At 28.8% G+C, this 24,086-nt stretch overlaps 4 protein-coding genes across 4 annotated transcripts; all 4 read left to right on the plus strand.

Moving 5' to 3' along the window:
• The first annotated feature begins 8,804 nt into the window (after positions 1–8,804).
• Positions 8,805–11,544, plus strand: LOC149030915 (putative glutamate receptor). Its single transcript, XM_089177143.1, has 7 exons — positions 8,805–9,296; positions 9,640–9,963; positions 10,046–10,211; positions 10,304–10,512; positions 10,624–10,713; positions 10,993–11,156; positions 11,226–11,544. The coding sequence occupies exons 1-7, from the start codon at positions 8,820–8,822 to the stop codon at positions 11,542–11,544; spliced, it is 1,749 nt and encodes a 582-aa protein (XP_089033269.1). The 5' UTR covers positions 8,805–8,819.
• A 539-nt stretch (positions 11,545–12,083) lies between these two features.
• On the plus strand, positions 12,084–15,638 carry LOC107074236 (putative glutamate receptor). Its single transcript, XM_015335488.2, has 8 exons — positions 12,084–12,672; positions 12,746–13,233; positions 13,762–14,091; positions 14,171–14,336; positions 14,434–14,642; positions 14,877–14,966; positions 15,045–15,208; positions 15,277–15,638. The coding sequence occupies exons 1-8, from the start codon at positions 12,501–12,503 to the stop codon at positions 15,509–15,511; spliced, it is 1,854 nt and encodes a 617-aa protein (XP_015190974.2). The 5' UTR covers positions 12,084–12,500; the 3' UTR covers positions 15,512–15,638.
• A 23-nt stretch (positions 15,639–15,661) lies between these two features.
• LOC107074235 (putative glutamate receptor) lies at positions 15,662–19,654 on the plus strand. Its single transcript, XM_089177389.1, has 8 exons — positions 15,662–16,735; positions 16,972–17,462; positions 17,738–18,067; positions 18,158–18,323; positions 18,405–18,613; positions 18,893–18,982; positions 19,099–19,262; positions 19,330–19,654. The coding sequence occupies exons 1-8, from the start codon at positions 16,564–16,566 to the stop codon at positions 19,652–19,654; spliced, it is 1,947 nt and encodes a 648-aa protein (XP_089033515.1). The 5' UTR covers positions 15,662–16,563.
• A 599-nt stretch (positions 19,655–20,253) lies between these two features.
• LOC107074055 (glutamate receptor ionotropic, delta-1) lies at positions 20,254–23,434 on the plus strand. Its single transcript, XM_015335074.2, has 8 exons — positions 20,254–20,571; positions 20,817–21,304; positions 21,516–21,845; positions 21,935–22,109; positions 22,358–22,566; positions 22,629–22,718; positions 22,878–23,044; positions 23,137–23,434. The coding sequence occupies exons 1-8, from the start codon at positions 20,256–20,258 to the stop codon at positions 23,432–23,434; spliced, it is 2,073 nt and encodes a 690-aa protein (XP_015190560.2). The 5' UTR covers positions 20,254–20,255.
• Positions 23,435–24,086: the final 652 nt, after the last annotated feature.

The raw sequence follows: 24,086 nt of genomic DNA on the forward strand, positions 1-24,086 counted from the left end.
AAAAAAAGGCTATTTTCGCGAATTTTTTCCAAGAAAACTATAAAAGATATCGATCTAAAAGTTGTTGGGTTTGTTAAATTGAGTCTTAAACTATATAAATGAATTTTTATTTTTTCATTTTAATTAATTTTTTATTGCAAAAACAGTAGTATAAAAAAACACCTTAAAACTTTAGTGCTTTGGTAGCTCCATCAGAACTTGAGAATGGCTTACCTGAAACATAAAAGTAAAATGGTTTTATATTCTGTATGACTTCAGCTACAAAGTGACAGTTTTATATAAAAATTTTATCAATAAATAAAAAAATGGTGGACAAATTACAAAAAAAACATAAATTTGACCTTTTTTTTTATTGTTTTTGACTAAAAATAAATAGTAAAAATTAAAATATAAGAAAAAACTCTCCGTCACTTTGTTACAGCTCATGTGTAGAATATGTGGATTAAATTTTATAAGAATCGGTTTACTGGTTCGTGAAATACGATGGAGCTAGTATTTCAAAACATAGTTTTGAGATAAACGCGTTTAAAGTTTTTTTTTTCTACTCAAAATCGTTAAAAATTCTTACCTAAACTTAATCTGCGATGCCTGGACCGTACAATAGACCTTCTTCTTGTTCATATTCTTCAATTTCTTCCAGTCTTGCCTTATTCCACTTTGATCTGGCATTTTTTGAGCACTCAGAGCTTCGACGGTTCGCAGATTCGATACGTCGGTCGTCGCGTCTTTTAGCAAAGTCGATCGCTCCTGGCCCAAGTTTCATGCCCATCGTTTCCATTATCTTCATCACTGTTTGAAATCCTTCGTTAAAGATACATGCTGAAACTTTGCACGCAATTTCAACAACTTTTTTGCCGTTAAACAGGTGTTTAGGTGCCATGTTCCATACGCAGTTATTAAAGCTTTCATTATTATTCTGCGTATGTCCACCTAAACATCTTTCCAGCAGTTCTGTCTTAGTCAGATCCTCATAAATAGGCCTTAGCACTTTCTGTACATCTTTAGAAAGTGCCGGAGGATGCTTGTATTTTTGCTTCAGTGCCTTAGTTTTGAGGTACTTACACCAGTCGATGGAACACGTATGGTAATTATTATTATCTTTTTTTTTTTTATGAATCGTGAGATATTATGATCCCTTTCTATTTGTAAGAAAAGATACAGTCTCCGTCGAAAGTGTACGAACAAGTTGAAATGAAAAAAAATTAAAATGCAAACAAACTTTGAAAAGGGTTGAGAACATGGGAATCTGTTATTTTATAAAATTCAACTTCAATGATCAATTAAACATTTCTCATTTCTTTTTCTTTTTATGAAATAAAAATGTTTCCTTGTCGAAGATATTAGAATGAGAATTGAAATGAAAATAATAAAGGAAGTGTAAACACAACGCGGAAAAGGAAGAGGAAGAAGAAGAATATGAAGAAGAAGTTGGGGTAGGGGTTGGTAAAGGTGAAAAATTGGGGTGGAGTTATTCTTTTATTTATTTATTTTTTTTTTTTAAGTCGAGTGATATTAATAATTCCCCATACAAAGTTTGAAAACAGGCCCTTGGATGGCCAATCGCCGGGCAAAGGATGACAACTAACGGCCGATCATTGACGTTTTCTAATAGCCCATAGAGGGCTCAATATCCAAATGATAACCCCGGCCCATTAATGGTAATTGATCATTGGCCGATTAATAATAGTTGATCAACGGCCCATTACCGGCATTTATTATCGGCCCATTACCGGCATTTATTATCGGCCCATTACCGGCATTTATTATCGGCCCATTACCAGCAGTTATTATCGGCCCATTACCGGCATTTATTATCGGCCCATTACCGGCAGTTAGTATCAGCCCATTACCGGCAGTTAGTATCGGCCCATTACCGGCATTTATTATCGGCCCATTACCGGCAGTTAGTATCAGCCCATTACCGGCAGTTAGTATCGGACCATTACCGGCAGTTATTATCAGCCCATTACCGGCATTTATTATCGGCCTATTACCGGCATTTATTATCGGCCCATTACCGGCATTTATTATCGGCCCATTACCGGCATTTATTATCGGCCCATTACCGGCAGTTAGTATCGGCCCACTACCGGCATTTATTATCGGCCCATTACCGGCATTTATTATCGGCCCATTACCGGCATTTATTATCGGCCCATTACCGGCATTTATTATCGGCCCATTACCGGCATTTATTATCGGCCCATTACCGGCATCTATTATCGGCCCATTACCGGCATTTATTATCGGCCCATTACCGGCATTTATTATCGGCCCATTACCGGCAGTTAGTATCGGCCCATTACCGGCATTTATTATCGGCCCAATACCGGCATTTATTATCGGCCCATTACCGGCAGTTATTATCAGCCCATTACCGGCATTTATTATCGGCCCATTACCGGCATTTATTATCGGCCCATTACCGGCAGTTAGTATCGGCCCATTACCGGCAGTTAGTATCGGCCCATTACCGGCAGTTATTATCGGCCCATTACCGGCATTTATTATCGGCCCATTACCGGCAGTTAGTATCGGCCCATTACCGGCATTTATTATCAGCCCATTACCGGCATTTATTATCGGCCCATTACCGGCATTTATTATCGGCCCATTACCGGCATTTATTATCGGCCCATTACCGGCATTTATTATCGGCCCATTACCGGCAGTTAGTATCGGCCCATTACCGGCATTTATTATCGGCCCATTACCGGCAGTTAGTATCGGCCCATTACCGGCATTTATTATCGGCCCATTACCGGCAGTTAGTATCGGCCCATTACCGGCATTTATTATCGGCCCATTACCGGCAGTTAGTATCGGCCCATTACCGGCAGTTATTATCGGCCCATTACCGGCATTTATTATCGGCCCATTACCGGCAGTTAGTATCGGCCCATTACCGGCATTTATTATCAGCCCATTACCGGCATTTATTATCGGCCCATTACCGGCATTTATTATCGGCCCATTACCGGCATTTATTATCGGCCTTTTACCGGCATTTATTATCGGCCTTTTACCGGCATTTATTATCGGCCCATTACCGGCATTTATTATCGGCCCATTACCGGCATTTATTATCGGCCTATTACCGGCATTTATTATCGGCCCATTACCGGCATTTATTATCGGCCCATTACCGGCAGTTAGTATCGGCCCATTACCGGCATTTATTATCGGCCCATTACCGGCATTTATTATCGGCCCATTACCGGCAGTTAGTATCGGCCCATTACCGGCATTTATTATCGGCCCATTACCGGCATTTATTATCGGCCCATTACCAGCAGTTATTATCGGCCCATTACCAGCAGTTATTATCGGCCCATTACCGGCATTTATTATCGGCCCATTACCGGCATTTATTATCGGCCCATTACCGGCATTTATTATCGGCCCATTACCGGCATTTATTATCGGCCCATTACCGGCATTTATTATCGGCCCATTACCGGCAGTTAGTATCGGCCCATTACCGGCAGTTATTATCAGCCCATTACCGGCATTTATTATCGGCCTATTACCGGCATTTATTATCGGCCCATTACCGGCATTTATTATCGGCCCATTACCGGCAGTTAGTATCGGCCCATTACCGGCATTTATTATCGGCCCATTACCAGCAGTTATTATCGGCCCATTACCGGCTTTTATTATCGGCCCATTACCGGCATTTATTATCGGCCCATTACCGGCATTTATTATCGGCCCATTACCGGCATTTATTATCGGCCCATTACCGGCAGTTATTATCGGCCCATTACCGGCAGTTATTTTCGGCCCATTACCGGCATTTATTATCGGCCCATTAATAACAGTTATTATCGGCCCATTAATGGCAGTTATTATTGGCCCATTAATGGTAGTTAGTATTGGCCAAATAATGGTAGTTGATCATCGGCCAAATAATGGTAGTTGATCATTGGCCGATTAATGGGCCCAGCAATGGGCCACGTATTATTCAAATTATTAGTCCAATAATTTAATACATTTTTTAAAAAAGTGTAATGAATTTAAATTACAAGAAATACAACAATATTTATAAATTATTTACTTTTACAAACTGATGAAGTTTGAAAAGTGCTTATTAATGTCAACATATGAATATAGTTAGATGATCATCGGTACATACATTTTCAGTTTTTTTTTGTTTTGTTTCTATACGACTTCAATAATTGAGCAGAGTATTACTATTCAAATCTATGATGGTCGTGATCATCATCAAGCACTTTATTCGTTTATCTCAATCAAAAGGATCTAATAAATTATTTCAATGAAAATTAAACTTTATCTTTTTTATTACTTTTTTTAAAAATAGCACTACTATTTACATATCAAACGTACAATTATAGAAACGGTAACGTGTCGTGTGTGTGTTTATTTAGTATGTAAATACGGATATAATTCCACGTATCGAAGAAGAAAAGGGTGACAAAAAGTCGTGGCAAAATAAAAAGAACGTTCATTAATCGATCGATAAATATTATTAAGCAATGCCAGCCAACAGGTAAAATTATTTCCTTTCAACTAATATTGTGGACATATCAAACACATACACACACAGTTCGTATGTTATTCGATCTATTTGACAAGAACCGCAATAATCGAAGTGACATTAATTTCTCGATAGTTTAGAAATTTAGTCTAGTGCTATCTTTTCTCGTTGGCGTGTGCAAAATTTTTATACTCATTTCAACGTAAAATTATCATCTCAAAAAATAAACAAAAATAATTGTTAAAAATAATTTTCAGTGATTCGACGAATGAAAAAAAACGAGAGAAATAATAATCTTAGTTCAATTAAAGATAAATCTATTTATTATTTTGTTTTCAAAGTTAACAAGATCGTACGAACTTTATTCCATCAATGACGATGACATTTCTTTCATCGTCCAAGGGTGCAAATTGTATAACACGAAATCAACTATCTTTTTATATGGCGAATCGATAAAAGGTGCTGTTTTTTCTTTTTCTTTTTTTTTCTTCTTCTTCTTCTTTAAGTTTTCATTTTAATTTTTATTACTTAGAAATGGAAATTACAACGATGGTTTTCAAATGGACACGTGCACTTTCACGCCAAGGTTTTACTACTTCCAATTTGTATTTTTCTGAGTTATATGAATCCTCCTATTACGTGGTACGAATAGTTAGACCCCATTACATAACAGTAATTTCTAAATACAACGCTATCGGTGAATTCTCATTGGATACTAGTAATTTCGACATGTCTTTTGCCGTATGGCTCGTTTTTTTCATTTACAAGGGACAAGGCTCAGATTATTGTCATAATCCACCTGGTAATATATTTAATTTGAGATTCGATTCGGAAATGTTAGTACGTTGTGGTCCGGACAATATTTTACGAGAGTGGTATTCGATTGGTCAAAATCATACCGAGATTGACGTTGTGGCAAAGTGGAACTTGAAAAAAGGGATCATTAAAATGGTATCTGATTCTTTATACAATAGGAGATGGAATTTACAAGGTTTGGTCATGAAAGCTGTTATTTTTAAGGTAATATATTTCATTTGAAATATCTATCATACATTTTTTGTGATAATTTATGATAATTTAATAATAATTTTTATGAAAAAGAATGATCGTTTGTTTTAGTAGGGAAAATATTTTATGTGAATGGTATTCGATTGATAAAAATCAAACGGAAATTGATGACGTAGCATTATGGAATTTATAAAAAGGAATCGGAACTATTGTTCGTACTACTTTGTATGATAAAAGGAATAATTTAAAGGGTATTATTATGGGGATAATTCTAATTAAGGTAAATTAATTTTTGAAGAGACATTTTACTTTTTATTTAACATCCTTAAAACAGTAGTTTTAATTAAATTGGATTGTTTTTAATAAGAAATTATATACATTTTCTTTTTTATAAACAAATTTTTTATGCATTTATTTTTCTTTGCATACCTAGAACTAACCATTTATAAAAGTAAAGAAGAATGGTAAATTTGATGGGATATTTGGTAGAGCATTTAAAGAACTTAGAGTTTCCCTGAATTTTACTTTCCACATTGTCTCAGAAATGGAAGAATACGGTGTTTGAAACTCAAATCATAATAAATGGACAGATGTTATAAGTGAAATAATTTCCAGAAATGCAGATATATGTCCTTCTGCTTTTTCCATGTAAAATCCCAGATTAAATATGTATTATGGTATAATAAAATTATTTAATGTTCTTTTTTGTATTCTTATCCTCAATTTATTATTAATCAATTAAACACTACATTTTTGTTATAGACATTCTCCTATTCTGTCTGGATTTCTATTTTGGGAATATTAATCGTTGCTTCAATCTTGCTAATTTTTCTTAAAATAAATATTGGAATAAATCGAAACATAGAACTTTTATTTTCGGATAATTTTTTAGAAATCTGGAGTATATTTTGTCAACAGGGACTTGCAGGTTGGATATTTAATAAATGTTATTCATTTTTTTTTATTAAAAGAATATTTTTTTTCAGATCTTCCTGATAGATACTCGTTAAAAATAGCATATTTCTCAATAAACATTTTAGTAGTTGTTTTATGGGCAGCTTATTCTGCCTCTGTGATTAGTGTTTTAACTACTGCGAATAAAATTTTACCATTTCATTCATTAGAAGATTTCGCTAATGACAGTACTTATCAACTTTACGTATTTCATGAATCAAATATTTATGATATGTTTTTGGTTAGTACCGTACTTAAAATCTTATATGTTTATTAAAAGCATACTGTAATGTTTAAAACAAATTAGGCTTATACTATGAACAATTTGTATTTATTTATAGTGTATAAAACAAGATTAATTTTTGAACTATTTCAATTGGGTTGGGAATTAAGTGATTGCGAATTTTGTCAATAGATGGTTTTTTAAAATCAGCAATGACTTAGTTGTCAACCGAACAGATAACAAATTTTTAATTGTAGCATATAATTTATTTAATCAATGTATCCTATAACGTGAAATCATTTTTATTTGTAGAACTCGAAAGATTCACTTATACAAAAAATAAAAAAAATGATGATTGAAAAAGAAAAATTGTCAATGGCTGAGCTTATAGGATTTAATACTGTAAGATAAATTATTATTAATAATTATTTGAAATAAATAAAAAGGTAAGTTTCTTGATTCGTTATTTTATTATTATTTCTTATAAAATTACAGGTTTTTGAACATCAAAATATAGCACTTTATACATCCGAGGCTTTAAAAAAAAATATCAAGGTTAAATTACCATGTGATATCATTTCTATAAAAATAGGAGAATTCGACATGACTAGTATGATTTTATCGAAAATGAATCCGTACACCGACGTCATCAATTTTCAGCAAGTATTTAATTATTATTATTAATCATATCATTTGTCGTATACGTTAAAGCTCATGCTTGTTGTAGATTGCAAAAATTTGTTGACAGTGGAAGAATGCATCATTTAAAACAGAAGTCATTGAGTACGACAAATGCAGATAAAATAAAATATAAGCCAGTTCACATAACCAGTGTAATATCACTTATTTTCTTTATTCTAATTGGTATTGTATTAAGTATTTGTGTACTATTCATCGAAGTTTATGTTTTTACTCGTAAAAAGAAGAAGAAATTAGAATTGCAAATAATTCCATCTGTGATTTCGCAAAAACTTGATGTTAGAACTGAAGCATCTTAAAAAAAATGTTGCACAAAATTTGATAAATTATAAGATTTACATTATTGCAGTTATGACATTAATATGCTTTTGAAATTAATCTTTATAATATAATTGTCATTTATGTAAAGTAGTTGCATTCACTCAAAGCTTTCACTTTTGTAGAAAGTATTACCGAATAAAGTTCACGCGTAGTTTATGTCTAAATTATATCGATTATTAAAACTATATAATTATTTAAAAATAATTACCATGTTATTTTTAGGCATAGTTTACAATTTTGTGCAATACAAACTTTCATCTACAAGGTATCCTACAATACATGAAATTCAATTTTTCAATACGTATTTTAATCGATTACAACAATTTTCAATAATATCCTTACAATCTCGTATAAGAAATAATGAATTTAGTTTCGTTTAAATTTTTTCAATGTTGTTTTTAAAGAATTCACATTATAAAATTGTTTCACATAAAAAAAGATCTAACGTGCATTCTTGTGTGTCCTTATTGTTTATGTGCATTTAGTTGAATATTCAAAAAAAAAATAATAATAGTTTAACAATGCATCAATTGATACATCAGTGTTAGCACGAATAAAATATTTTTCATAATCAGTTAATGTTTTTATGCAAAAAATTTGCGTGCTTTAGAATCTGCACGACAATCGTAATATTCAAATTGACAATAATTCTATTTAATAATTTATAAATTTAGTCTCGTCCAATCGTCTCTTTCAGTCGCATTCGATTTTATTCCATGAATAGTTTACTCGTTTGACGTAAAAATAAAAAAAAAGTATCTGAGTAAAATTAGTAAATTATAATAAAAAATCAATCAGAAAAAAAGAACAAACAAAATGAAATTTTTCGTTGGATTCAATATTTTCCTTCTATTTCTTTTTATTTTTACGAAGATCAAAAAATCTTACCAATTTCTTCCTACCGAAAACGAATACGTTTCATTTATCATTGACGTTTGCAAATTTTACGAAACAAATTCGACCATCTTTTTATACGCCAATTCGACCAAAGGTAGAAAAATATTGACAATACTGATATACAAAGTTTCTGTTTAAATAATATAATCGTATACTGTTTTTTTATTTCAATTTGTTCTTTTTGTTTTGTTTTGCTTTGTTTTGTTTTCTTTAGAAATGGAAATGACCACGATGATTTTTAAATGGACACGTGCATTTTCACGTAAAGGATATACCACTTCGAACTTGTACTTTTTCGAATTACACGAATCGTCATATTACGTGAACCGAATAGTGAGACCGCATTACATAGCAGTGATTTCTGACGATGATGCGATCAATGAATTTTCATTAGCAACTAGGACATTTGACATGTCTTTTGCCGCGTGGTTAATTGTATTCATTTACGATACAAATTATTGTCAAAATCCACCTGGTAATATATTTCATCTGAGATACGACTCGGAAACTTTGGTACGTTGCAATAGGGACAATATATTACGAGAATGGTACTCGATCGATGAAAATCAAACGGAAATAAATGATGTAGCAACATGGAACTTGGATAAAGGGATCACCAAACTTGGCTCAGGTTCTATTTACGATAGAAGAGTTAATTTAGGCGGTTTGGTTATGAAAGCTGTATTCGTTAAGGTAAAGATATTTTACTTATTTAACTTATTATTAGAATAATTTAAAATAATATGCGCGCGTACCTTTTAAGTAAAAATTCAAAACATTAATTGAATAGGTGAGTGAAAGAGAGAACTATATTTTTATACAAACTTATAACATTACATCTTTACCTTCAGATATCTATTTAATTATCGAATAATTTTATTTGTTAATTTAAAAAAAAAATGTGTTTGAAATCGTATTAACTCACTTTTAGTTTAAATATTTTTCATTCGTGTAATTAATTGTGCATTTAAAATTACGACTCAAAAAATGGTTTTCATAAACTCGTCTTTCATTATTTTTTTCATCAATTTTCTAGGGTGGACCATCCATAAACGAAGGTGGCGAGTTTGACGGTTTATTTGGTAAAATATTAAGAGAACTTTGTACTACCCTTAATTTTAGTTTCAACATTGTATCCAAAGTAGAAGAGTACGGAAGATGGGACCCAAAAATAAATACTTGGACAGGTGCTATGGGAGAAATTTATTCTGGACGTGTAGATATTTCTATTTCAGATTTTTCTATGACTAGTGAAAGATTGAACGTAGTTGATTTTACTCTTCCTCTTCTATTAGCAGAAAGTTGTATTTACATTCAAGAACCGCAAATAATTGCTGTTAAATGGTCATCATATTTTCTAGTACGAAATAATATCAATTTAAAATAATTTTTTTTTCTCGTTAATTATCAACTAATAAAAAAAATGTTAATTTTTATTACAGACTTTCGCTTATTCTGTTTGGATTTCCATTTTTGGAGTATTGATCTTTGCATCGATTTTATTGATTTTTATTAAAATCAGAAATGGGACCAATCGTTACCTTGGACCTTTAATATCTGATAATTTTATTGAAATTTCTGGTATTTTTTGTCAACAAGGAATAGCAGGTTCGAATGAAGGTTTCTTTTATCTTTTTCAATTGTTTTTCATTCATTTATTTTTATTGTTTACTTTATCATTAAATATTCGTGTACTTTAGATTTTCCTTATAGATCTTCGTTAAGAATAATATACTTTTCAATGTGTTTAATGGCTTTTGTCTTATCAACGGCATATTCCGCGGCCTTGATAAGTTTTTTAACGTCAGTCATTCGTGTTTTACCTTTCCGTTCATTAGAAGGCTTTGTTGAAGATGGTACATACAAATTTTCCGTATTTCGCGGTACTGCTGATTATGATAGTTTTGCAGTAAGTATTTCAAATGTTAACGTTTTTTATGCTTATCATAATATCATCGTCAAATATTTATATTCAGAAATATTAATCATTCTAAAACAACGAACAAAAATTTATTTCTAGAATTCGAAAGATCCGCTTGCGAAAAAATTGATGAATATGATGATAGAAGAAAAAAATTTGCCGATCACTGTACTCGAGGGATTTGAAAAAGTACGATGAAGTATTGTTTATAAAAAAATAAAAAATCATATATAAAAAAATAATTTTTAAATGTACAGTATGATCCTTAAATCACTGTTTTATTTATAAATATAATAATCTATTTTATGTAAAATATACATTGAATTATTTTCCTAAACAATGGAAATACTTCTTTAAAATGATTTTTAATTTATTATATTTATTCAATACGTTTGGTGATTTTGTGACTCTGGGAACATCCTGTATCTGTAATAATTTGAATAGTAATAATTTTGAATTTAATTTTAGATTTGTAAAGATAAAAAATTAGCGATCTACTCCTCGAATGAAATAAAAAATGCGGTAACTCTTAAAATACCATGTAATGTTGTTTCTATCAAAGTAGGACATGTAGATAATTTAGCTATAATCTTATCTAAGCATAATCCCTTCACCAAGGTCATTAATTATCAGTAAGTTAAATTATTTTTAAAAAAATAATCCTTGTACCCTTTAATTAAAGCACAATTAATTAATTTCAGTTTGCAAAAATTTATCAACAATGGAATGATGAATCGAATAAAAGATTCGAAAGTTAAACGAAAGTTCATTGAAAATATCGAACATATACCGGTTCAAATAACAAACGTATTATCCGTTCTTTTTCTTATACCACTTGGAATCATTTTGAGTATATGTATTTTGATCATAGAAAAGTCTTTTTTTTCTCGCAAAATTAAAAACAAATCGATGATTGATCGAGTCTCATCGAAAAAAGTGTCGAAAATTTCTAAAAAAAAGAAGAAAAGTATAAGAAATATTTCCAAATTTAAACGAAATTACGCACAATTGATGTATTAAAAATCACTATAATTCGTTTTAATGAAAATTTGAGTAAAATTAAGGTATAACATGATTCAATAAAGATTTCAAAAAAATGCATAACAATTTTTCATTTCAATTTAATCCAATTAAAAATTAATCATTTGTATATATGAAAATGTATCTTAATTTATAACATTTTTTAAAAAAGTGTAAAAAATTTAAATTACAAGAAATACAACAAAATTTATAAATTATTTACTTTCACAAACTGATAAAGTTTGAAAAGTGCTTATTAATGTCAACATATGAATAAAGTTAGATGATCATCGGTACATACATTTTCAGTTTTTTTTTTGTTTTTTTTCTATACGACTTCAATAATTGAGCAGAGTATTACTATTCAAATCTATGATGGTCGTGATCATCATCAAGCACTTTATTCGTTTATCTCAATCAGAAAAATCTAATAAATTATTTCAATAAAAATTCAACTTTATCTTTTTTATTATTTTTTTTAGAATAGTACAACCATTTACATATCAAACGTACAATTATAGAAACGCTAACGTGTGTGTGTGTGTGTGTTTATTTAGTATGTAAATACGGATATAATTCCGCGTATCGAAGAAGAAAAGTGTGACAAAAAGTCGTGGCAAAATAAAAAGAACGTTCATTAATCGATCGATAAATATTATTAATCAATGCCAGCCAACAGGTAAAATTATTTCCTTCCAACTAATATTGTGGACATATCAAACACATACACACACAGGTCGTATGTTTTTCGATCTACTCGACAAGAGCCGCAATAATCGAAGTGACATTAATTCTCTCGATAGTTTAGAAATTTAGTCTCGTGCTATCTTTTCTCGTTGGCGTGTGCAAAATTTTTATACTTATTTCTACGTAAAATTATCATCTTAAAAAATAAACAAAAATAATTGTTAAAAATAATTTTCGGTGATTCGACGAATGAAAAAAAAACGAGAAAAATGATAATCTTAGTTCAATTAAAGATGATTCTATTTATTATTTTGTTTTCAAAGTTAACAAGATCGTACGAACTTTATTCCATCAATGACGATGACATTTCTTTCATCGTTCAAGTGTGCAAATTGTATAACACGAAATCAACTATCTTTTTATATGGCGAATCGATAAAAGGTGCTGTTTTTTCTTTTTCTTTTTTTTTCTTCTTCTTCTTCTTTAAGGTTTCATTTTAATTTTTATTACTTAGAAATGGAAATGACAACGATGGTTTTCAAATGGACACGTGCACTTTCACGCCAAGGTTTTACTACTTCCAATTTGTATTTTTCTGAGTTACATGAATCCTCCTATTACGTGGGACGAATAGTTAGACCCCATTACATAGCAGTAATTTCTAATTACAACGCTATCGGTGAATTCTCATTGGCTACTAGTAATTTCGACATGTCTTTTGCCGTATGGCTTGTTTTGTTCATTTACAAGGGACAAGGCTCAGATTATTGTCATAATCCACCTGGTAATATATTTAATTTGAGATTCGATTCGGAAATGTTGGTACGTTGTGGTCCGGACAATTTTTTACGAGAGTGGTATTCGATCGGTCAAAATCATACCGAGATTGACGTTGTGGCAAAGTGGAGCTTGGAAAAAGGAATCATTAAAATGGCCCCTGATTCTCTTTACGATAGGAGATGGAATTTACAAGGTTTGGTCATGAAAGCTGTTATTGTTAAGGTAAAATATTTTTTTTTTGTTTTAAATCTATCTTTTTTTTCGCTGATTTATTGTAATTTCAGTTTGAAATAATTTAAGGACGCTTTGTAAACAAAATATGCAAGAAATTCGGAGATTTAAATTAAATTGATATAATAAAAAATGGCCTATGTTACATACTGTCAACTTGTAACAATTGCAACAAGAAAATTTAACATAGATCCTTTTTCCTGACATTCATTCAATTATTATTGTTCTCACTTTGTGTGTCATCCCTGATAACACGTTCGGAATATTTCTAATATAAATTTAAATTAAAAAATTACTTAATTTTATAATCCTAAATAAAATACAAATTAATGCACAATTAAAATATAAATAATGCATTTATATTAATTATTATATATTAATGCAAATTATAATACAAGTATTTTTTAATTTAATATTTTTTAATTCATTCAATAATTTAAATTTCTATTATTATAATCTATGTTAATATTTGAGATTAAAAAAATAATGTAATATTTTTTATATTTTTATATTTTGTAGGAGGGATCATTCGTTAATGTTAACGAAGATGGCCAATTAGACGGTGTATTTGGTAGAATATTACAAGAGCTATGCGTTAGTTTAAATTTTAGTTTTAACGTAACCACCAAAATAGATGAATATGGAAGATGGGATCCAAAAGAAGAGACTTGGACCGGTGCAATAGCAGAAATATCTTCAAAACGTGCTGACATTTCTCTTTCGGATTTTTCTATGACCAGTGCAAGATTGAACGTAGTTGATTTCACTTTTCCTCTTTTAATTACCAAAAATTTTCTTCACATTCAAGAACCACATATATTCGCAATCGAATGGTCGACTTATTTTCTCGTATGACGAATTTTTTACGATCTTACTTTTTTATCGTAAATCAATCTTAGCCAATTTAAAATTTTGGTTTTATTTTTAGGCTTTTTCTCGTTCAGTTTGGCTTTGTACGTATGGGGTATTAACCGTTGCATCGATATTGTTGATTATTCTTAAAAAACAAAATGGATCGGCACTAAAAATTGGACATTTGTGGTCAGATAATTTTTTAGAGATTTGGGGTATTTTGTGTCAACAAGGATTGACTGGTTGGTTATTCGATGTGTTTTTATTTATATTTTTATTTAAAACTCTTTTTAGATAAGTAATTAATTTTACAATAAATATTTGTCGTTGTTGTTTTAGATTTTCCTGATAGATCATCATTAAGAATAACATACTTTTCAATGTTTATTTTTTGTTATGTTTTATTGGCCGCCTATTCAGCAGCTTTGATAAGTTTTTTAACATCTTCTATGAAAGTTGTACCATTTCGTTCATTAGAAAGTTTTATCGAAGATGGTACTTATCGAATTGCAGTTTTTCGTGGTACTTCTGATTATGACGTGTTTGCAGTAAGTATGTTAAATAATTATTTTAATTTATTATATCAGGTTGTTCAAAAAATTATTTTGTTATTTTTAATGTTAAATATAAACCATGGTAATTTAAAAAAAAAATAAAATTATTGAATTATAAATTAATATGTAAATAATACAGATGAATTTTTATATTCAAAATCCAAGGTGTTTTCGAACGAGATTAATTTTCGTTAAATTTATTTTATATAAATAAATATTTGTTCGTAGCATTCGACTGATTCACTTTCACGTCAAGTCATGAAATTGATGCTACCTGAAGATAAATTGCCAGTATCTATGCTCGAAGGATTTTTGCAAGTAAGATAATGAATTATTTATAAATAAAAAAAAGTATTTAAGCTTTTACATTGATAAATAATTTTATTCTTATTACAGGTATGTAAAGATAGGAAATTAGCAATTTACACGTACAATGAAATAGAAAAGGATATACTTTTGAAAATACCGTGTAACATTATGTCAATTGAATCTGGTGCTGTTAACACTTTATCAATTATTTTATCCAAAAACAATCCTTTCACCGGTATCATTAATTTTCAGTAAGTATTAAACGAATAATGCAAATTTTCATTTAAAGGTTTATCATCGAAATACAAATTTATTACAGTTTGCAAAAATTTATCAACACTGGAGTAATGTATCGTTTAAAAGAGATAACATTTGAAAAGAAATTTAATGATGAAACAAAACATCATAATCCAGTACCCATAACCAGTGTAATATCGATTATATTTTTCATACTAATTGGTATCGTATTAAGTATTCTTATTTTAATTATTGAAATTTGTTTTTTCGCTCACAAAAGGAAAAAAATTAATACCAAATCGTATCTCGTTAATTAAATCATCGGAAAAGTTTGTGATAAAAAGAAACAAATTGTAAAATATATTATTAACTAAAAGGTTGTAACTTTTTAATTTCGATTGTAATTTTTTTCTAATGAAACTCGCACAGTAATATTCTGAGCTTTTGAATAATTTAGTACGACTATAAATTGACATAGAATTCATTTTTTTTCTTTTTTTTTTTCTTTCTTTCTCTTTCATTTTATTATACATATGAGCGTATTTACTTATAGATGAAAGATATGTTTTTATTTATTCATAAAGTTCGCCTACAAGTATTTGAATTTTTTTCGCGTTTATAATATCGTATAATATATATAATATAAATTTTCCTTTATTGTTCATAAATTTTATAGTTAGGAAAAAATAATTACAAATTTACAATAATCATTTTGTATTTATAAGTCAGATGGTCAAGTGGTTAAATTAAATCGCTTTTTCTCGAGTTTTTTGATAAACATATTTTTCTATGCAGAGTCAATTTAATAGCACAGCGTGTCAAATTTCCCATGAAGATGACAATCACAATAAATGATCACACGCTTGTACATTAATAAATTAATATATATATATATTTTATACTACGAAATTATTCAAGTTACACATTGAATTTTATTATATTAAAATAATAATAACTATAGGAACAAACAAAAAAATTCATTATATTATTTCCATTAGAGAATTTGTTTATCATTTTGTATTTGTTGCGTTTCATTTTCATATTTCAAAACCATGCGTGTTAGAAAAATATCAACGTGTGTATGTAAATTCGTAAAAGAAAAAGAAAAAAAAGCAAAGTTTATTAATCGAACGATTATAAATGTATGTCAGCAGATATTCAATTATTTTCTTTAAAAGGATATTCAAACACATACATACATTTACACGCATACATAAACAAACATGTTGCGTGCAATCAGATCTAAACGATGATTACATTATTGGAAATAACTATAATACTTTGAAGAGTTTAAAAACTTTAGTCTCGTTCGATCTTCATTCCTCGTCGTGTAATAAATTTCATTATACTAATCTCTTCTCAAAACAAAATGAAATTTATTATTAGATTAACGATATTTTTAATTATTGTTTTATTACCAAAAATTGCTAAATCGTACGAACTTCTTTCTACCGATGACGAATACGTTCCTTTAATCATAACAGTTTGCAAATATTACAGAACAAATTCTGTTATTTTTTTATATGCCCAAGCAGTCAAAGGTAGGAAATAGAAAAAAAGATATTTTTCATTTTAGTTTTCATTCGTACTGGTAATTATGACAAAGCATTATACAAATTTATTTTATAATATAATAAATAATTTTAATGTGAAAAGTTTATCACATAAAATTCGTATTTCTAATTTTTGGATTTAGGCCAGTGGCACAATTACCGGTACATTGAATTTTTTTCATAATTTTTTTTTAAATTTGATTATTTTAAAATTTTTTCTTTAGAAATAGAAATGACAACGATGATTTTCAAATGGACTCGTGCACTTTCTCAAGAAGGTTTTACTACAACAAATTTTTACTTTTCGGATATGCACAAATCAACGTATTACGTTAAACGAATAGCAAGACCACATTACATCGCAATTATTTCTAATTACAGTGATATTAATGAATTTTCATTGGCAACTAGTACATTTGACATGTCATATGGGGCTTGGTTAGTTATTTTTATTTACAATGGTTATGGTTCAGATTATTGTCACAATCCACCCGGTAATATATTTCATTTGAAATACAATACGGAAATGTTGGTACGTTGTGGTAAAGAAAATATTTTAAGAGAATGGTACTCGATTAATAGTAATCGTACGGAGATCATTGATATAGCAAAATGGAACTTGAAGGATGGAATTACCGATAAAATTTCTAATTCTCATTACGGAGAAATTAAAAGTAATTTACAAGGTTTGACCATTAAAGCTGTCGTTGTTAAGGTAAATGTTTGTCTTTATTATAAATAAACTTACTGATGATTTATCTCATTGACATGTTTTAACAACTATCTCCCAATTTACACGTTATTTTGAAGAACTAATCTTCCGTGTAAATTTGGGGGGATGGTTAAGTGTAATTTAAGTTAAATAAAATCTTCTATCATTTTCTTTCCATACGATTCATTCGAATTTACAAAATAAAAAAATAAAACTTTTCTTTTAAAATATATATCTCTGAAACATTGCACACATATATGTTTTCTTCTCTATTTTAGGATAATAAATTTGTAACTATTAATAAAGATGGCCAATTGGATGGTGTAGTCGGTAAAATAATGAGAGAACTTTGTTCCTCTTTGAATTTTACTTTTGACATCGTCTCGGAAGTACCCAATAATGGAATATGGAATCCAAAATTTAACAATTGTTCTGGTGCTATCGATGAATTATGTAGTAAACGTGCTGATATTGCATTCTCCGATTTTACCATGACCAGTTTGAGATTGAACGTCATTGATTTTACTATTCCACTATTAGTATCCAAAAATTGTCTTTTCATAAAAAAACCAAAAAGATTCTTTATTAAATGGTCATCTTATTTTTTAGTACGATAATTTATAATCAACATTATTTTGTTTGATGTTTTTTAAACCTCGTGAATTTAATATGACATATTTTTTCTTTTTTTTTTTCAGACATTTTCTCTTACACTTTGGATTGCTGTGTTTGGAATAATAATTGTTACAACGATCTTATTGGTTTTTATAAAAAAACAAAATGGAACAGATCGTTGCTTCGTAAATTTATTATCGGATAATTTTCTCGAAATTTGGGGAATAATTTGTCAACAAGGACTAGCCGGTTATATACAATATTGTTTTCATTTTTTAAAATAACTTGTCTTTTTTAAATAATATATTATAATATATTTATTTTATATAGATTTTCCTGATAATTCATCATTAAGAATAGTATACTTTTCATTATTTATTTTGGCTGTTGTCTTATTGGCTGCTTATTCTGCAGCTTTGATCAGTTTTCTAACTTCTAATATGCAAACTGTACCTTTTCGTACGTTAGAAGACTTTATTGACGATGGTACTTATCAATTAGCTGTTTATTATGCTTCTTCCGATTATGAACTATTCGCAGTGAGTATACTAATTATACTTTCAATCAATTTTATTCTAATATTTCATTTAATGAAAGGACTAAATATCAAATTCGTTATATCCCCCCAAAATTCTGTGCTTTTATAAATGTTTCAACCACAAATACTGTTTGCTACATAAAATTTCGTTCTTCTTTGGTTAATTTGTGATTCAACAATTTAACAAATTACTCGCATGAACAAATCTCTGACCAAAACAACCTTTAACTCGTCATGTATTCTATTTTTTATTTCTAATAGAATATTTTTATTTGCACAGACCTCAAAAGATCCGATGATACAGGAATTAAAGAAGTTGATGATAGATGAAAATAAATTGCCTGAAACAACGATAGAAGCATTTCGAATGGTACGATGAATTGTTATTACAAACATCACAAATATAAAAAGAAGTAATTTTAATTTGTAAATTAATAATACATCTCAAAAACAATGATATTATTAATATTTATTATTAACTTACAGGTCTGTACTAATAAAAAACTAGCAATGTACACGTCAATAGTAAGAAAGGAAGCAGTAAATTCTCAAATACCGTGCAGCGTTGTTGCCATTCCAACTGGACGTATAGAAAATTTAGCTATTGTTTTATCCAAACATAATCCATTCACCGATATTATTAATTTTAAGTAGGTACTTAATAAAAAATATTAATTTTCATTGATTTTATTTCATTAATGGACAATCTTATTGCAGCTTGCAGAAATTTATCAACAATGGAATGATGTATCGTTTGAAAGATAAGATATTTAATAAGAATTTCAATTTTGTGTCTCAACCACAACCGGTTCGCATAAACAGCATTTTATTACTCATTATGTTCATCATAATCGGTGTCGTTTTGGGTGTTCTTATTCTAATCCTAGAAAAATGTATTTTTGCGTATAACAGTAAGAAATCATTGATGGTGGATCATCATATTTCATTAATCAAATCGTCAGGATTTTACTTACAAAAAAAAAATAATGTTCAATTTTCTCGATACTATTTTAATCGTAAAATTGCACCAGTTCGATATTAACGAATATACTAATGTTCAATTTTTTGTTATTTTAATTATAATATTTTGATTGTAACTTTTTAATTGAATTTAAACACGCTCAGGTAAATCTAAACTTTTGCATATTTTAAGCACAATTTTACATTGAAAAGAAGAATGTATAATATAATTTTGTTATCATTATACTTTTTATCGTGTGTACTTATGATATAGTTTCTTCTTTTTTTTTTCTTAATTCGTCGAACACACCCACACATATTTGAAGTTTTTTTATTCTTCTACGAAGTATGTTATATACATTATTTTATTATAGTCAGAACAAAAAAGAGAAAGAAAAAAGAAATTACATTTAGTATATTTATTTATTTATAAATTTAATCTTGTATCGTCAAGTTTTTTAATAAACATAATTTTTCTATTTGGAACGAGTAAAATTTCTATCGCAGCAACAACGTGTCAAATTTCCCATGATAGTAATCGCTATATGTGTATCAACGTGTATATAAATTTATGAGAAAATTCGCATCATGCCATCAGAAAGGTTAAACATATTGACAAAGATTAGAAATAATCTTGATAAAATATCATTTATTATCGTTAGACATTTTTCCACGTTTAATTTATGATCCTCCTTTTCGTTCAAACCATTTTACCAGAGAAATTTCTTACCATTCATTCCCATACTTTGAAAATACATTTCATTTACAACATCGTACACGGTGTGCTTAGAACCAGGTCAAAGTTTATCATGTCAAGTTTGTTGGTATTCTTATTCACATATTTATTTTTCTTATCCTACGTCGTGTGTTTCTTCAACTCCCGGACATTTTCATCGGATAGATTTCTCGCGGAAAATTATGTTTCAAACGTTATCGAGATATGTCATTTTTATAAAGCATCTTCCGTATTTCTTTTTTACACTGCTGCTTATATCAGAGGTACGTACAATTTCATTATTAGTTGACACGCATTTTATTGTCCAGAAAATTAATTAAATTATAAATATATAATTAAAATAATTAAAAAGATAGGTACAAACTTTTTGGTCAAACTAATAAAATATTTAAAAATATATATGTAAATATAAAAGCATATTGTCTTCTAATAATTGCATTAACTTTAGCTACCAAATTTTTGCAATGTAAAATATTTTATTCTCACACAATTATTGCAATATTTTTAGATTTAAAAGTTAACACTATGGTACAAACTTGGGCACGTTTGTTGTCTCGAGAAAAAATTTCTTTTATCAATATACATCTCTCGAATATGACAAAAACATCATGCTACTTATACAGAATAAGAAAACCATTGTTCGTTGTAATCTTGATCGATGAACAATCGGTAGTAGAATTTTCGAAAGAATCTCGTATCTTCAACATGTCATTTCCTGTTTGGTACGTCATCTTCTTACCTGGAAATTATCGTCAAAATTATTGTCAAGAAAGATCGAAAAATTTGTTCAACATTCATTTTAACACCGACATGTTAGTCACCTGTCCCCCGGACAATGTCATGCGAGAATGGTATTCCTTGAAAGATAATGAAACTAAGACTTCTGATTTGGCTATATTGAAACCTGATGGTTCATTTCAATTTTTAACCAATTTGACAAAGTACCATAGAAGGAGAAATCTGAATGGATTGAAACTTAGAACTGTTATTGTCAAGGTAAGGAAAAAAAAGATAAAGTGTATATGATTTTTATTCAAACTTACGTGTAGAAAGGGTTGCAGTTTTGAAGGGGCATTGAAATTTATTACAAAAATAATTGATTTTATTTGTATTAATCTTGAGATGCATACATTTTGAATTTCTACATGTTTTTAACAATTAATTTGTGTATTTTGAATTTTTGTAATTTTTTAAATATTAAATACAGGATAGTCCATATGTTGAGGTAGAAAAAAATGGAAAATTGAATGGATTATTCGGAGATATAATAACCGAGATAAGTCAAGCAGCTAATTTTACATTCAACATCGTAGAATTTGTAAAAGAATACGGAAGATGGGATGATGACAATCAAATTTGGACTGGTGCAGTTGGTGAAATAGTAGCTGGTCGAGCCGACATTGCAATTGGTGAATTTTCATTAACAACAAGCAGGCTCAATGTTGTTGATTATGTTTTACCCGTTTTAGTTAGTCATATGAATTTTTATATAAAGGATCCACTTTATGATAATGTCAAATGGACCGGTTATTTTAAAGTTAGTATCATTAATATTTATTTCATATTAATTTTCAATCAAAAATATCAAATTATACGTTTGATTTTTCTTACTGATTTTCTTTTAAGGTATTCGATTCAAAAATTTGGATTTTTATTATAGTAATCATATCAACAGCACCATCACTTGTTAGTGTCTTGAAAATGAATGATATTCAAGAATGTAATATTTATCAAATTATTTCTATGATATTAGAAAATTATCTTCAATGTTGGGGTATATTTTGTCAACAGGGTCTCAATGGTTTGTATATTTTTGATATATAAGAAATATTAAAATTATTTATAAAAATAAGTTAAAGAAGAATATAGTTGTACTATAACTACGGTTATCATAAATCATCTAAATTTTATTTTCCTTAAAACACAACCATTTTGTGTCCTTTATTTTATTAATTAAAATAATTTATTTCACAAAAATCTGATTTATTAAAAATAATTCAAACTTATAAAAAGTAATCAAAATCGAATTCTTTTTTCTTTTTTTTTTAGGATTTTCTTATCGACTGTCTTTAAGATTGGCATATTTTTCAACCTTCTTATCAGCATTTGTAGTTTTCACTGCATATTCAGGAACATTAGTATCATTTATAACAAACAGCATTCATTCTTTACCTTTTCGAACACTTGAAGAACTCGTTAAGGATGGGACTTATCAGCTTGCAGTTTATAGGGGTGGATCAGAGTACGATATGTTTGCTGTAAGTATTATAAAATAAAATATAAACCCCTCAATAATACATCGATATACTTTTATTCATAGTACGGCAATGATTCAACATCGAAAAAGATTATGAAAATCATGAGAAAGGAAAATGAATTACCAACAACAGCTTTGGAAGCTCTTCTATTGGTAAATATATATATATATGCAAAATTGTATGAAGGTCACGATCATTTAATGCGCGTTAGATTTATAAAAAAAGAAATACTGTTTTATTTTCCATATTGGAAAAATGAATGATAACTTTACAAACGACTTAGTTTTTTTTAAATGTGAAAATAATTGTAGGTTTGTAAAAGCAAACGAAGAGTTACATTTTTTACAAGTGTGGATATAAAATTGTCGATACGAAATCATTCATTATGTAACTTGATTACAATAAATGGTGGACATATAAATACATTGTCGATGATACTGACTAAAAATAATCCATTTGTCGATTTGATTAATCATCAGTAAGTAAACGAATTTTTTTTTTTTTTTGTTTTTTAAAACCAAAACTATTAAAGCATGTAAAGATTTAATTAGTATATTTTTACTTTGACAGTTTGAGGCAGTTTTTGTTCAATGGTGTCATTGATCGTCTCATCAAAAAAAATAGGAAAAATTTTAACTCTCATGGTTTAACATATAAAAGTGTTTCCTTGCACTCGGTGAATCCTATTTTTGATCTTTTAAAAATTGGTTTTGTTATAAGCATTAGTATATTATTAATAGAATTATTGTTAAGAAAAATAATTGTTTACAAAAGAAGAAACTTACGCAAGACGAAAAAGATCGATGTAATTGTAAAAAAATCTAATCAATTGAAAATCATGAAGATTACTTTTTGCTCAATTGGATAATTATGTATTTAAATGAAATATATTAAAATTAATTAGATGAAAAAAAGGATAAATAATGTCTTAATAAATAATTAACCTATTACAACATTTCGACATTGTATTATAAAATTGATAAAAAATATTTTTAAATAAATACGTAAAGAAATGTTAAAAACAAATTATATTAAAAGAAAATTGTATTACTCGTAATAATCAAGTCGAGTGTTGTTCCTCTTCGATTTGTATTCGTAGTTACAATCAAGGTTGACATGTAATGCTTATGATTAAAGTCGACAGGAAAATGGCAGAAATACATCGTTACTTCAGAACGATTTTTAATCTAAATATTTGCGATCTTTACAAATGAGAGAGAATCTAAAGTGACATGAAAGTACATACGTCGTTAGAAAATCGAAGATAAAATTGTCCATATACCGAGTGAGTCAATAATTATTATCACTTATCAGTTAAACTGTTCATTTTTATTCATCTTTTTATTTCTTCGCAATGTAATAATCTTACAATCTAAAATTGTAATGTAAAGCAAAAAATGTTTATTTTAAAATGTAACTTGTTTTTGTTTTAATACAATTGTCTTTTTTTTTTATTTAAAACAAGGACACTTTTTAGTTCATTCAGTATAATAAAGATTGAAATATATCAAATTCAAAAT

The sequence above is a fragment of the Polistes dominula genome, unplaced genomic scaffold, assembly GCF_049000335.1.
Source record: "Polistes dominula isolate Pdom_NZ unplaced genomic scaffold, Pdom_raw_medaka contig_20, whole genome shotgun sequence".
Taxonomy (NCBI): Eukaryota; Metazoa; Arthropoda; class Insecta; order Hymenoptera; family Vespidae; genus Polistes; species Polistes dominula.

What these genes read in the sequence shown, in the direction of transcription:
- LOC107074236 (XM_015335488.2), top strand. Translation starts at nt 12,501, where the DNA reads ATGATAATCTTAGTTCAATTAAAGATGATTCTATTTATTATTTTGTTT. An exon ending in ATATGGCGAATCGATAAAAG is followed by an intron (nt 12,673 to 12,745) that starts GTGCTGTTTTTT and finishes TTTATTACTTAG; the next exon opens with AAATGGAAATGACAACGATG. An exon ending in ACCGGTATCATTAATTTTCA is followed by an intron (nt 15,209 to 15,276) that starts GTAAGTATTAAA and finishes AATTTATTACAG; the next exon opens with TTTGCAAAAATTTATCAACA.
- LOC107074055 (XM_015335074.2), top strand. Translation starts at nt 20,256, where the DNA reads ATGATCCTCCTTTTCGTTCAAACCATTTTACCAGAGAAATTTCTTACC. An exon ending in AATGGACCGGTTATTTTAAA is followed by an intron (nt 21,846 to 21,934) that starts GTTAGTATCATT and finishes TTTTCTTTTAAG; the next exon opens with GTATTCGATTCAAAAATTTG. An exon ending in TTGTCAACAGGGTCTCAATG is followed by an intron (nt 22,110 to 22,357) that starts GTTTGTATATTT and finishes TTTTTTTTTTAG; the next exon opens with GATTTTCTTATCGACTGTCT.
- LOC149030915 (XM_089177143.1), top strand. Translation starts at nt 8,820, where the DNA reads ATGGAAATGACCACGATGATTTTTAAATGGACACGTGCATTTTCACGT. An exon ending in TGAAAGCTGTATTCGTTAAG is followed by an intron (nt 9,297 to 9,639) that starts GTAAAGATATTT and finishes TCAATTTTCTAG; the next exon opens with GGTGGACCATCCATAAACGA. An exon ending in AATGGTCATCATATTTTCTA is followed by an intron (nt 9,964 to 10,045) that starts GTACGAAATAAT and finishes TTTTTATTACAG; the next exon opens with ACTTTCGCTTATTCTGTTTG.
- LOC107074235 (XM_089177389.1), top strand. Translation starts at nt 16,564, where the DNA reads ATGAAATTTATTATTAGATTAACGATATTTTTAATTATTGTTTTATTA. An exon ending in TTGTCAACAAGGACTAGCCG is followed by an intron (nt 18,324 to 18,404) that starts GTTATATACAAT and finishes TATTTTATATAG; the next exon opens with ATTTTCCTGATAATTCATCA. An exon ending in CCGATTATGAACTATTCGCA is followed by an intron (nt 18,614 to 18,892) that starts GTGAGTATACTA and finishes TTATTTGCACAG; the next exon opens with ACCTCAAAAGATCCGATGAT.